Source organism: Callospermophilus lateralis, chromosome 11, assembly GCF_048772815.1.
Source record: "Callospermophilus lateralis isolate mCalLat2 chromosome 11, mCalLat2.hap1, whole genome shotgun sequence".
NCBI classification, from domain to species: Eukaryota; Metazoa; Chordata; class Mammalia; order Rodentia; family Sciuridae; genus Callospermophilus; species Callospermophilus lateralis.
This window is the reverse complement of record NC_135315.1, coordinates 21,922,997-21,935,499: the sequence shown is the minus strand read 5'-3', so window position 1 is coordinate 21,935,499 and position 12,503 is coordinate 21,922,997. Positions and strand designations below refer to the sequence as shown.

The window sequence follows — 12,503 nt, the reverse complement described above, 5'->3', positions numbered from 1 at the left end:
AGGGGAAGGATCCCCCCCCCTTTCCCATCCCCATGCACTTTGAGAGCTGCCCTTCTTACCCCCAGATCAGAGAGAACCCCCCCCCAATTCCCCAGAGTAGGGCTGCCGATCAGAGCTGTGAGTTGACACAACAGGGTCCTGGCCACCCCCTTGCCTTGCCCCTCCCTCTGTGCCCCTTTGGCACCCCCACCCCAGTACTTTCTCTGCTCTCTGCCACTCGTGCCCGCTGAGTTCCATCTACCTCTCACGCTGGATGCCAGCTGGCCCCTCACCAGCCTGCCCTACTGCCCACACAGCTCCCCTTTCAAGTGCCCAGCCCCAGGGGCCTCTCCCTATCCCCCCTCCTTCTGCACCTTGGCACCCACACAGGAAAAAACTGTGGCCCAGGCTCCTTCCCTCCTCATATCCTGCAGTATTAGCTAAATCCAGATGCTGCGTGGGGGGTGGGGGGGTTGTGTGTGAGCGTCTCCCAGAACCTCCACCCCTGTAGGACTCTTTCCCTGTTTCCTGTCTTCTGGGCTCTCTCTCTGATCTCTGCCCTCCTTCCCCACCCCCACTCAATGCACTGGGGCAGGCGAGCAGGCATATAATGGGGTTGTTTCCATTGATGGCACTTGGTTGGGGCCCCAGGGGAGGAGGCAATTGGTGCTCCTCCTATTTTCTTTGAAGCTCTTCAGGCTGGCCACCCCTTTGCCCCTGGGACCCCTTTCCCCTCTTCTTTTCTCTATTCAGGGACTTTGGCTTGAGCCATCTCCCACCCTCCTGGTGAGGAGGGCTCTGTTGGTCTGCACTTGGGTGAGCTGCCCTCCTCTTCCTCCTGCCTTTGGCAATGCCCACTCCTCAGGGGAGAGAAGCGGGGAGGAGGTGGCCCTCCCACAGGTGGGAAGGAGGAGATGAGGGAGACGGACAGAGCAGACCAGAGAGCCCTGGGTTCAAGGCTGCATGTCGGCAGGGATGGATGGGTGGACATAGATGCCCCCGGAAGCCATGGGGAATAGGGCAGGGGGCAGGGGAGGGGTGCCAGGGCTTCCTGCGCTTTGCACTATTGGGGCACAAATGTCTTAAGTAGTGGGGAACCTGCCACCTCACTCTGACCCTCAGCCTGCCACAGCCCCCTACACACACACACACACACACACACACACACACACACACAAAGGCAGTGCTCCGCTGTCTGCCAGGGCAGTGTCCTTCCCCACTCTTCAGGTGTTTCCTCCAGGTAGACTGCCTGGAGGAGCACACTGTCACCTGTCTGAACGCCTGCCCCAATCCTCTGGGCCCCCATGCTGCCCATGCTGTCTTTGTCTCTATCCTCTCTCTCTCTCTCTCCTGGGGTACTGATTCCTGGATTCCTCCAGTCCCATGGGGAAGCCCTCTCATACCTTTCTCCCACACCTGGGGGCCTAGTGGAGTTCCTGACCTGTCTGCTGTCTCCCCACTTCCTCCAGCCCCACCCGTCTTTCTATCCCCTTTCTCAACCATGGACATGGTGGCCTCTTACATGCACATGGGAATCCCGCCACCCTTCTCAATCATGTGAGCTGTGATCCCCCACCCGCTGGCCCTTCCCCTTCCCCTCAGTAATGTGGAGTGTATGTGTGTGTGAATGTGTGAGTGAGTACACGTGATGGGGGAGGAGCCAGGGAGACTCAGGAGTGCCACGCACCTGCTCTAGAGAGGCAGCTGTCCCAGTCCCTGCTGAGGAAGTGGGGGACAGGGCCCTCTCCTGGGGGCCATTGGTGCTAATGAGGGGGAATGGCCTTGACGTGGGTGCTTAGCATGCCTCCTCCAGTGTTGGCCCGGGGCACTAGGGCAGGCTGGGTGGGGCAGCAGGTGCAGTATTGGTGGGAGGATGGGTTGCTGGGAATAGGTTGAGGGGGCCAGGCCAGGACAAGGGGGTGCCAGAGCCATGACCACTACCCCACCCCCACCACCCGCCTCTCCATCTCAGTATTCCCCTCCCATCACTTATAACACACATACCTCATCCAGCCTCCTCCCTGCTCAGACTTGGGGAGGGTGGGGGAGGAGGAGCCCCTACCCCTATCCCCAGTGGCAGGTCTGCAGGGCTGGGAGAGGGCAGGGCGTGTGACATAGACACCGTCCAAAAGGGGACAGTACTTCCTGCCCTGGGAACTCCTGGGTGGGGGGAGGGGGACACTGCCCAGAGGCGCTACTGAATGTATGAGAAGCTGGTGCTGGGGTGGGGGGAGGGGGGTTGTGGCCAGAAACAGGGAAGGAGGTAGGTCCCTTTCCCAGGGAGGGGTGGGACCGGTAGGGGTGACTTGAGGGGCTCCTACTCCTGCCCCACGTTGACAATCAGTATGTCTGTTATGTGCGATTTTTCACCCCGTTGTGTTTTGGGTCAGGATTTTAAAGAAAGATATTTTTATGGTAATTGTTGCTCGTCTATTTTACTATATATTTATGTAATAAATATATGATGAAAATAACCCCCTTGGGCACCCCCCCTTAGACTTGTGTGCTGTTTCCCTATATCCTCCCATCTGCTGGCAGAGTACCCGCCCCACAAACTGACCAGATGGAGAGGTGTCCCCCCCCCAAGCCTTGGCAATAGTCCCACCCCAGCCCCCAAACGAGCACACACCACAGAAGCCAGCTCAGCTGTGAACTATTGGATTTGAGACAGGAACAGAACAAATGGGGGGCCAGAGAAGGGTGGGGAAAGTGAGAGTGGTTTAAATAGGGGAGGATGGGAAGCATGGTGATGGGGGAGGGAGCAGGTATTTACAAGAAGGCTCAGGGGGCCAGAGGCTCATCTTGGAATATTTTATAACAATATAAATAAGATTCTGGTTTGCTTTTCCTTTTCGTCTCGTAAAGGAGAGAGAAGTGCAGAGTTCGATTCTGTACAAGGGGGCAGCGGCAGAAGGCCGGCCGGGCGGGTCACTGGGCGTCCACCCGGAAGGACAGCAGCTTCTCGGAATGCATGTTGTTCAGGGTCCGCAGGTCCGGCAGCTTGAGCAGCAGCTTGGTGAAGCGGGAAGTCTCCGAGGGCCGGTTCTTCAGCACCAGAGCCCGAAGAGCCCGCAGCAGCGTCTCCTGGAGCTGCTCCACCGAAGCGGAATTCTCCATGCCCGAGCGGTCTGTGGGGAAGACGACAGCAGTGAGGCAGGCTCCCTGAGCTCCTCTGACGAGGAACCGGAGGTCTGCGAGGACCTGGCAGGCAAGGCAGCCTCTCCCTGAAGCCCCTCTGAGGGCCCGTGGGGAAGGAAAAGGAGCAGCACAACTCCTTCCAGGCCTCCGCCCAAGAGCAGGGGGTGCCTGAATGCTGGGAGCACGGCTGGCAGGCTGGCCACCTCCCATCCTACAAGACCACTCTCCTCCCCTGAAAAGGCCATGTGTGGCCAGGCTCCCTTGCTTTTTGCTCTGTAGTTCCCTCTGCCTGGGATGCCCTTCCCCCTTTCTCTGCCTGGCAACATCTTTACTTGTCCTTTGAGACCCCACTCAAGTGTCACTCCTTCCCCAGCTCCCCCAGGCAGAAATAGTTGTCTGTGCTTCCTTGATTCATGCTTTTACTGTGACACTTATCTCACTGTTTTATAATTAGTCGGGCATGAGTCTGTTTCCCAAGCTAGACTGTGTCTGAATCATGTCTGTATCCCCAGTGCCCTGTGCAAGGGCCTGGCATAGAGTAGGTACTCCATAAAAGGTGTGTTGAATTGAACTGCGTCTGCCTCCTCCCGGGTTAGGCGAGAGCTGGACCTACCCGCAGAGACAAGCACCACCGCGGTAAAGAGGCCCAGCTCCTCCTCAGTAAGCGCCAAGGAGTTGAGCTTCTCGCTGAAGTCGAACATGGCATTGAGCAGGTCTCCCATGCCCATGGCACCAAGCTCCTGCAGGCTGTAGGTGGTACGGCTCAGGAACATCACTGTCTGGTCCTTCACGTTGAACAGTGATGCAAAGCGCACCATCAGCACCTGAAGGGAGGACAGTCATCCTGGGTTAGGTGGGAGAAGCAAGTGCAAAACACCCCAGAAGTTTGCCAAAGGGTTTAGTGGTACTGCCCTATGTTTCTCAGGGTGGGAGGGTTGTTTCTCAAGGGGCAATGCGGTGGGAGGGGGCAGGTGGAAACACTGGGAGCATCCCACTGGCTCTGGAATAGGTACTTCACCAGTTAATTTGCTCACATCTAGAATGGGGGCAGCACTTTTCATGTAATGGGTTACAATTAGATGCCGGCTGGGATGAAAGAAGTTCCAGCCACCCAGAGGTGGGCGTGGGAGGGGTTCTGCCCCTCTATCAGATACTGGGATTCCAGAGCCTTTCAGAGCCCCTGCTCACCCCAGATATCAAACCATTCTGCTGGATCCTTCCCAAGCTTCAGAGCAGGGAGCACAAAACATCACTCACCTCAAAGGTGCCGGCCTTGAGCAGGGTGACCTGGTCATGCTGAGAAAGGTCACGGAAGCCAGGGATGTGCTTGGCAAACTCTACTACCTCCCGCACAGCAGGGGTGAAGCTCATGGAGAAATCTTCCCAGATCTCCTGCACAGTTCGGCCACTGCGTCCGTGGGGATACATGTTCATGGGACATGCCTGAGGAAAGAAGGGTTGTGGGGAGGGTAATGTCAGGCACGTTGGCATAGATGGGTTTCCCAGTAGGGCCAGGCCCCAGATTTTGCTGGGCTAGGGGCTATGGCCCTGGAGAATGGAGAATAGCAGTCAGGTGCCAAGTGGAGATCAGGGATTCCCAGGCAGAGCCCAGACCGCAGGACAGGACACCCTCACCTGGGAAGAGGATATCACCACACTTAGCCTCCAGGAATACCCAGCTGTCCTATATTTAGTCTGTTCTTCCAGGCCCCCTGCCCTCTCCACCCCTTCCCATGTCCTCACCAGCAGAACATTCTTGGAGTTGCCTTGCCGCGGACTGTTGGCAGGTGCCTCGCCTTCTGGGGCTGCATACACGTGGGTGGGGCACAGACGGTGCCCGTTGCTATTGGGCTGGTGGCAGCTGTGGTGAGGAGGGCCAGGGGGCCAGGCAGGAGGATAGGAGGAGGGTCCCTGGCGTAGACCATTCAGGGCCTCATTATGCCGCTGCGCGGCCAAGGCGTTGTCATTGGGGGCAGGTGGGCAGCCCTGACTCTCCCAGCGATGTGGGATGGTGGCTGAAGGGCTACTCGATGTATGGTTAGCATTGAAGTTGCCAGGTGAAGTGCCGAGCTTGTCGTGGGCATAGGTAAAGATCTCTCGATGTGCCCGGGCCACCTGAGATATCACATCCTCCACAGTGGGCTCAGGGCTTGGGGATCTGGGTGGTGTCAACTGTTGTGGGAACTGAGAGAATCCCACCAGGGGTGAGGGGGTCGGAGCAGGAGGTGGCGAGGGTCCCATGGGGCCTGAGGTGGGGTGCTGGGTGGGTGAGGTCTCCAGTGGGCACTGGCTGCTCAACTGGTTGTTGGCCAGGTTCATGGCACTCTGCATCTCAGCAAGCATCCGCTGCTTCTCTCTTTTGGGGATGCGCCCAAAACGCACAGCTGGGACGGGATGAGAGCAGTGTCAGGAAGTTCTCAACACACTCACATGCATCTCTTCCTTCCTCAGACCCTAAAGGCCTGAGGAAAACCAAACCCAGCAAGGCCACACCCATCAAGGTGATCTTTCAAAGTACAGAGGGATTGATGGGAAAGAAGTATGTGTTTACCCAAGAGGATAACATAGGGGCATCCTCCATGCAAATGAGATTCACAGTACCCATGTGTCTCAGTTTAGAACTGTTTTTCTTAAGGGAGGGATTAGGTCAGAAGGTTTGGGTGGAGGGAAAGGGGAGGATATGAGAATGCTGCCTCACCATCTCGAGACATGCCCACGGAGAGACACTTCTTGAAGCGACATTGTTGGCAGCGGTTGCGATTGATGCGGACAATGGAGCAGTTCTCATTTTTCAGACACCGTTTGTACTGGATGTTCTGCTGGATGCTTCGACGGAAAAAGCCCTGGAGGGCAGGGGCAGTTAGTGAGCATCTCCGTCCAAGCTGGGCCTATGTGTTCTGGGAGAGGAGTGTCACCTGCCCCTGCCCTCACCCCCAACCTGCCTCACCTTGCAGCCCTCACAGGCGTGCACGCCATAGTGGAAGCCTGAGGCCACGTCCCCACACACTTTACACAGTAACACCATGCCATTCAGCTCTGTGGGAAGAGATGGGCAGTGGATAAGCAGAGGCCCTTCCGTCTGAGTGGCTTGAAATGTGGAGGTTTTCTAGGGTGGAGATTTTGCAAGGGAAGAGTTAAGGAAGCACTCCAGTGTTTAAGGGCCCCTCAGATGACCAGACTGGGCTGGACAGGGGCAGGCTGAGGCCAAAGTATGCCCTGAGAGTAAGTGTCTCATGAAAACAAACTCCCAACCTAGCCTTGGCTCACTTCCCTTCCCTCAAATCATCTGGACATCAACTCACTGGTGATATTGCTGGTGCTCTTGCTGGGGGACACTCGGCTGCTGTCCTCCATGGCCACTTGTAGACTCCCTGGGGAGCTCCCATTATAGAAGGAGGATGACGATGAGGAGGAAGAGGAGGAAGGGGAGCTGTCATCACTTAGGCTGGGTGGAATGCTCCCAAAGGAGCGAGCTGGGTCCTGGGTAAGGGAGCCAGTGGGCGATGGTGGGAAGTAGGTAGGGCAGCCTTGGGTCAGGGACTGGAAGCTGCCATTGGAGTTGTCACTGTATAGAGACTCCGGACTGGTGCGGCTTGGGGAGGAGCCACTGGAGCCAATGTAGGTGATGACGCCACCTGGCAGGAGAACACAAGGGAAGGGGATGTCAGCTGCCATATTTTTGATCCTAGGGCATCACCAATTTCATCCCAAATCACTGTTCCTCTTATAAGTTAGCCATGTGGAATCCCTAAGCTTGGAGTTCATTAGTAACTCCCAACCCAGACATGACATTGCTAATCTTGTCATAACAAGTAACTCCCCAACACATTCTAGGCATAGCATGGTCAAACAAGTGCACTGTCCTTTCTTCGCAGGAAACAATCAATTTCTGCTTTGAGTGTGAATCATGATGCCTGTAGTCAACTCATACCTCCTGCCCTAGATACTCAGCTAGGAAATGTCAACTGTAGGCAATGACTTACTTGTCAGTGTCAAAACTAGGGATGGGACAAGTAGCAGAGAGCCATTCATAGTGCTGGGTCTTCAAAAACAAAAACCAGCTCCCAATTCTAACTTCTTGCACAAAGACCATTCTAGGGATAGAGATCATAGACCAAGAAGGGTGGCTAGCTAACAGTAAAGAGAACAGAGGTCTGTCAAAATAAAATGGTCATGCCCCCCACCTCCAAAAAACAGGGAGACTAATTCTCGTAAGGTATTGCAGGGAAGAAACCAGCTCAGCCTTGTTTCCCCTGCCTCCAAGAGATGAGTCACAGTGGACTCTATCTCTGAGTCCAGGAAGGGCTTAGCGGTGAGTTGCAGGAGGTGGAAGTGAAGTACAAATTGTCCAGCCTGGGGCTCTGGAATTCCCCCTTCCAGATCTTAGACTGGTGACATATTCGGCGCTCTGGCCACTCAGGGACTTTGGCACTCTAATTATAATCAGCTGCTCTTATGGTTTCAGGAGAAAATGGTGACCTGCCCGCCACACCTCTGCCAAGCACCTAGCAGGGCCTGCCATGGGTAGGGTGGGAGAAGGGAGGATCCCAGGACACGTGTAAACTGACACATGCCATGCCACCGTGTCTACAGAGGCACATGTCTTGCTCACCCACTGACACACACTAAACTGGGCAGGGCAGCCTTAAAATAGCTCAAGGTTGGTCAGGGTGAACCCAGCTCCCTGTAAAGTAGTTGCACAACAGATCAGCTCCTACAGTTTCAGGGCTGAGGTGGGGGATGGGATATTTATTTGGCAGTAAATGAACTTGACCCAGTTTATCCATCTCAGAAAGGGGAGCAAGATCTTTATTTAAAGAGCCCTCTAACTTTGAAATGAGGGGCCCACCAAAAGAGTCTAATTCTAGATCTAGATCTTTCACCAACCAACTTTCATTGGGACCTGGAGGAAATCATCCCTCTGCCCCCTGCCCAGTTTTTCCTTCTGTGAGGAAAAAAAAAAGGGGGGGAAAGAGAAGAAAAGCAATATCCTTTCAGCTAGGGTTCTGGGTTATAGTTATTTGGGGGCAGTCCTTAGAGGCCAGCTGCTGTTTAATCTGTGGACTGCTTCTTGATGGGTGGAGGTGGAGGAAGATCATGCTTGGAGGGAGGAAAGAGATGCTTGGGGAACTGTAAGAACTGGGAATGTGGATAAGGAAGTTGGGTCCAAACGCAGTACCGTGAAGTACATGCAAACAGAATTGAGGGGGAAAAGCGAGCAGAAGGATAATAAGATGTGAGGTGCCTTTGGGGAGCATAAACACGAGGCCAGGAGAGGTCAGGGGTGGCTCCATCTTACTCTGCCTCTGTGATGGGGGAGGGGGGCCGGCAGGCAGGCGAGAAAAGGAGGCAGGCGGGGGCGGTGAGTCAGCCTAGCTTCACCCAGATCTCGGCTGGGCGGGGCGGGAGCCCAGCCCTCAGCCGGCCTCACGTCCCAGCTCCACGTGTGCCCAACGCACGTGGCTCCCCAACGAGGAACCCCGGAACTCAAGGCCCCGCCCTCTCCGCTTCCCGTCTGTCGCGAGCAGCAGCCCCGCCCTCCCTCCGCCCTTCCTTGCAGTCCTGGGTCGTGGGCTGGGCCCAGAACACTCGCTGGGCCAGGACGACCGACCGAGGGGAGGAGAGAAGGGGACACGCGTTGCCGGGGCAACGGGGGCGGAGCTCATTATGTAACGGGGCCGGGAGGCAACAACCAATGGGGTGGCGTCCATGGCCTCTGCTGAATGAAAACAAATGCAGCACGTGGGCCCGGCTCTGCGGCCATGTGAGCCCTCCTGGAGCCCGGGCACTGTGGGTGCCCTCCCTGGGGCCGAGCACCACGCTCCGGACTCCTCAAGTGCCGCTCCCTACTGTCACTGAGGATTCCCTTTTGAGATTCGACCCATTCATTTCCTCCACCGCTCCTGCCCCCATCGCCCCACGGCTTCTGATTCCCTGGAGCGTGCGGGGAACTACTGGAAGGAGAAAAGAGAGGAGAATTCCTCCTTCCGAGGCCAGGCATACCACAGCTGCAGGGGATGACGGATGGGGACGTTTCAGGACACTGCTCCAAAGTTCCCAGTCTCCCTAAGCTCTTCAGCTCACTATTCCGTACCCGCTCTCCACTTCCTCTTGCCAGGGATATGAGTCCTTCTGGCTCAAGGAAGCTTTGGGACTGATGGGTGGCGGTGGTGGTGAGCTTCAGGGTGCATTCCCAGAACGAACAACCCGCTGTGGAAATCCCACCCTATGACCCCTCAGCATGCTAGCAAATGTCTGAGCAGAGGGATTCCCCAGTCTCTTACAAAGTTCCTCTTGTGATAGGCGTAAGATGGAAGTTGGGAGACAGACAGAGGTAGGATGATAGTAGTAAAGGAATCTCTGTACCTGTATTGTTATTGGAGTCCAGGGTCGTCATGTCTTCACCGGTCGAAAGCGGTCATTCAAACTGGACCTTGACACAGACTGGAGGTTGCGGTTGCTGCTCTTGCCCCCGGGGCACTGCTGAGGACGGGGAGTGGACCCCGCTGCTCAGGTTCAGGATCCGAGGCACCCTGCAGCAAGCTCTTAGGGTGGCCGGACTGCAGCCCTGCTGAAGGGTAGGACGCTGAGGCAACGGAGGTCTGCTTTGCATGGGAAAAGCAGAGATAATGTGTGTGTGGGGAGATCGGCCTGCAGTAGTTCTGGCTAGAAGGTACCAAAGAGGGTCGGGTCTCTGCAGTGCACCGGGTGCCACTGCCTGACGGCTCCGCAGCGCTGCAGGGTAGCGAATCTGGAGCTCCCGGTGCAAAAGTCCCAGAGGGAGAGAGGTTGCAACCAGGAAGTAAGTAGGTGATGGGAGAAACGGGGCACCCAGGCGCAAAGAAGAGAGACGTGTGCCCTGCTACGTTCCCTCGGCAGCAATATTTCACTCTGCCAATCTCAGCCGCCTTTTGCCCGAGCCTTTCCCTGGGACAGAGGGCTCTGCGCAGGCGCCAGCAGCCAGGGTTCCCGGGCCGCACGCGGCACTGGAGCAGGTACCATGTGATCCCAGGGAGCGCCTCGTGCCCCAGTGACACACTTTTCCAACAGCCGGCACGTTGAACTCCGGGCGCCTGCGCACGCTAAGGCTATCGGGATTTGTAGTCCACTGACAAAGTGGGCGGACTGCGTGTGTTTCCCCTTTCTGCTTTGCAAAAGTGCTTGCTGGCAGCGGGGAGGAGCTGAAAGTGGAGAGGGGTGGGGTGCGCTCAAGAGTTAGGGTGGTGTGTTTGGAAAGTCTGTATGACAGGGGCATGTGAATTCCTGGGGAGGGACTGGCAAGCTTGTCTGCTCCCTGGGAGATCAAAGCTTAAAAGGCCCTTTCTGCAAACTTTGCAAACGTGAGAGCTTCATGTGATTGCAGGGCTGACCTCGCCCTGAGGTTACTGGTGACACGGGGAGAGAGACAAACAGGGGAGGGAGATTTCCCTGAAGTCAAGAGCTTAAGCTGCTTTTGCTGCTGGGCTAAGGCCTGAGATGGAAAGGCAATGTGACCCCTTTTCCCTTCTACTCCCCTTAGGGAGAACACCCCAAGGGAAAAGAGTGTCAAGGAGGTGGGGATATCCCTAGGGACTCCCTGTTTGCTTGTATGACACCACCCCACCCACTCGAGGTGACTTCTGGGTGAGTCATTTCCCTTTATCTGGGAAATAAAAAGGACAACCAAGGGGAACTTCATGGTGAAAGTGCTTTGAGGTCCTTAAATAATGGGGCAAAGGTGAAGCTGAACCCTGGAGGAGGAATGACAGCCCCTACCCTTCACCCACAGTGCTTGAGGGTGGCCCATGGATTCCACAGAAGATAACAGAGGAGAATATGAAGATCCTCTTAATCTTCCCTCCTTTTACTAAAGAGGAAAATGAAGCTTAGAAATTAACTAAGGGGGTTCTGGGGATATAGCTCAGTTGGTAAAGTGCTTGCCTTGCATACACAAGGCCCTGGGTTCAATCCCCAGTACCATTAAAAAAAAAAAAAAAAAAAAAGAAAGAAAGAAAAAGAAATTAACTCAGGGTCACGTATCCATTGCTAGTTTCATCTGCCCACCCTGAACATCAGAGAGATGGGTAGATGTGCAACTTCCAGTATACTCCCTTCAGAGTAGCACCTACCATGGTAGTGAAAAAAGTCTCCAGGGACTGGGGATATAGCTCAGTGGTAGAGCGCTTGCCCAGCATGTACAAAACCTTGTGTTCTATCCCCACCACTACCAAAAAAAAAAAAAAAAGAAGAAGAAGAAGAAAAAAGGCTCCTGTTCTCAAGCTGAGGTTAGTCCTCTCAAAAGGCTTGGATAAGGGAGAATGGGAGCTTTCTCTGGCAACCATGTGAACCTGAGCCCCCCGCTGCTCCTGCCAAGTCCTCAGGTCTAGTATGTCTAGGAAGGATTTTTTTCATGCAGGAAGCCCTTCTCCTCTACAAGCAGCTCCTTGGGCAGCCATGATGGATACCTGGGAAACATGATAGCCGCCAAAGAGGCAGAGAAAAGAGTAAGGGCTGGGTGTGGTCGTATACACCTGTAGTCCCAGCTATTCAGAAGGCTGAGGCAATAGGATCACTTCAGCCAATGAGTTAAAGACCAACCTGGGCAACATATAGAGATCCCATCTCAATTAAAAAAAAAAAGAAAGAAAGAAAGAAAGAAGGAAGGAAGGAAGGAAGGAAGGAAGGAAGGAAGGAAAGAAAGAAAAGAGAAAGAGAAAAGAGTGGGGCAGGGGGGTCACCAAGGAAAGAGCTGGCTAATGAGGCCAGTGAGGTTGGCAGCTAGCCAGCTGACCAATGACCCCTCTAACTCCCAGCAGAAGAGTGGCTCCCTAGAATAGCCTAGGCTTTAGCTTTGTTCCCCTGCCCTCAACTAAAGCAAGAGAGAGAGAGAGAGAGGTGGGGGCGGGGGGGCGGCAGTGGGCTTTTCTCTGGCCTGGAACCTGGCTCTAAGGCCCAGAGCCTGGAAGCTGCTGCAGAGCGTGGGAGGAATTGGGAGGGACTAGGAGAAACAAGGAAAGAGACTTTTCAGGAAAACTGGGTTCTGAGTTCAGCCTCCACCCCCCCTCCCTCCTCCCAGGGGACTGTGGAGGGAAAGCTGGGAGGTAAGCCACCATATCTGGTGCTGTCCACTTTCTGCAACCCTCCTGACTCTCCCCCACAGCCAGGGCCAGAACCCCAACTCAGGTATCTGTCAGGGGTGGACTCAAAATCAGGACCCCTATGGTGATGTCTAGCTCCCCACTGGCCCCAATCCTGCCACTGGCAAACCTTCCCTTTAATTGCCCTGGCTCGGCCCAAGACCCCCTGATGTTTGTGGCTGTGGTGGTCCTGCCCACTCCCTGGCTAGTTGCTGAATGTTTCTCTCTAGAGGAGAAGGGCCAGGGGTCAAGATTTCCTCCCTGAGTTTT

At 55.3% G+C, this 12,503-nt stretch overlaps 1 protein-coding gene across 2 annotated transcripts; it reads right to left on the bottom strand.

The window, feature by feature from the left end:
* Positions 1 to 2,776: 2,776 nt before the first annotated feature.
* Nr1d1 (nuclear receptor subfamily 1 group D member 1) lies at positions 2,777 to 10,056 on the bottom strand. 2 transcript variants are annotated; one of them, XM_076871745.2, is made up of 8 exons: positions 9,484 to 10,056; positions 6,420 to 6,752; positions 6,065 to 6,153; positions 5,816 to 5,960; positions 4,861 to 5,501; positions 4,375 to 4,560; positions 3,731 to 3,941; positions 2,777 to 3,107 (listed from the first exon to the last, which is right to left on the bottom strand). In XM_076871745.2, exons 1-8 carry the CDS (start codon positions 9,512 to 9,514, stop codon positions 2,908 to 2,910), a joined length of 1,836 nt encoding a protein of 611 aa, XP_076727860.1. In that variant the 5' UTR covers positions 9,515 to 10,056; the 3' UTR covers positions 2,777 to 2,907. The 2 variants fall into 2 exon arrangements, with proteins under 2 accessions (XP_076727860.1, XP_076727861.1); XM_076871746.2 differs by lacking the exon at positions 9,484 to 10,056 and having other exon boundaries at positions 6,065 to 6,223; positions 6,420 to 6,505.
* Positions 10,057 to 12,503: the final 2,447 nt, after the last annotated feature.

What these genes read in the sequence shown, in the direction of transcription:
- Nr1d1 (XM_076871745.2), bottom strand. Translation starts at nt 9,514, where the DNA reads ATGACGACCCTGGACTCCAATAACAATACAG. An exon ending in GGACTCCAATAACAATACAG is followed by an intron (nt 6,753 to 9,483) that starts GTACAGAGATTC and finishes TTCTCCTGCCAG; the next exon opens with GTGGCGTCATCACCTACATT. An exon ending in GGTGGTGCTTGTCTCTGCGG is followed by an intron (nt 3,108 to 3,730) that starts GTAGGTCCAGCT and finishes TCTTCCCCACAG; the next exon opens with ACCGCTCGGGCATGGAGAAT.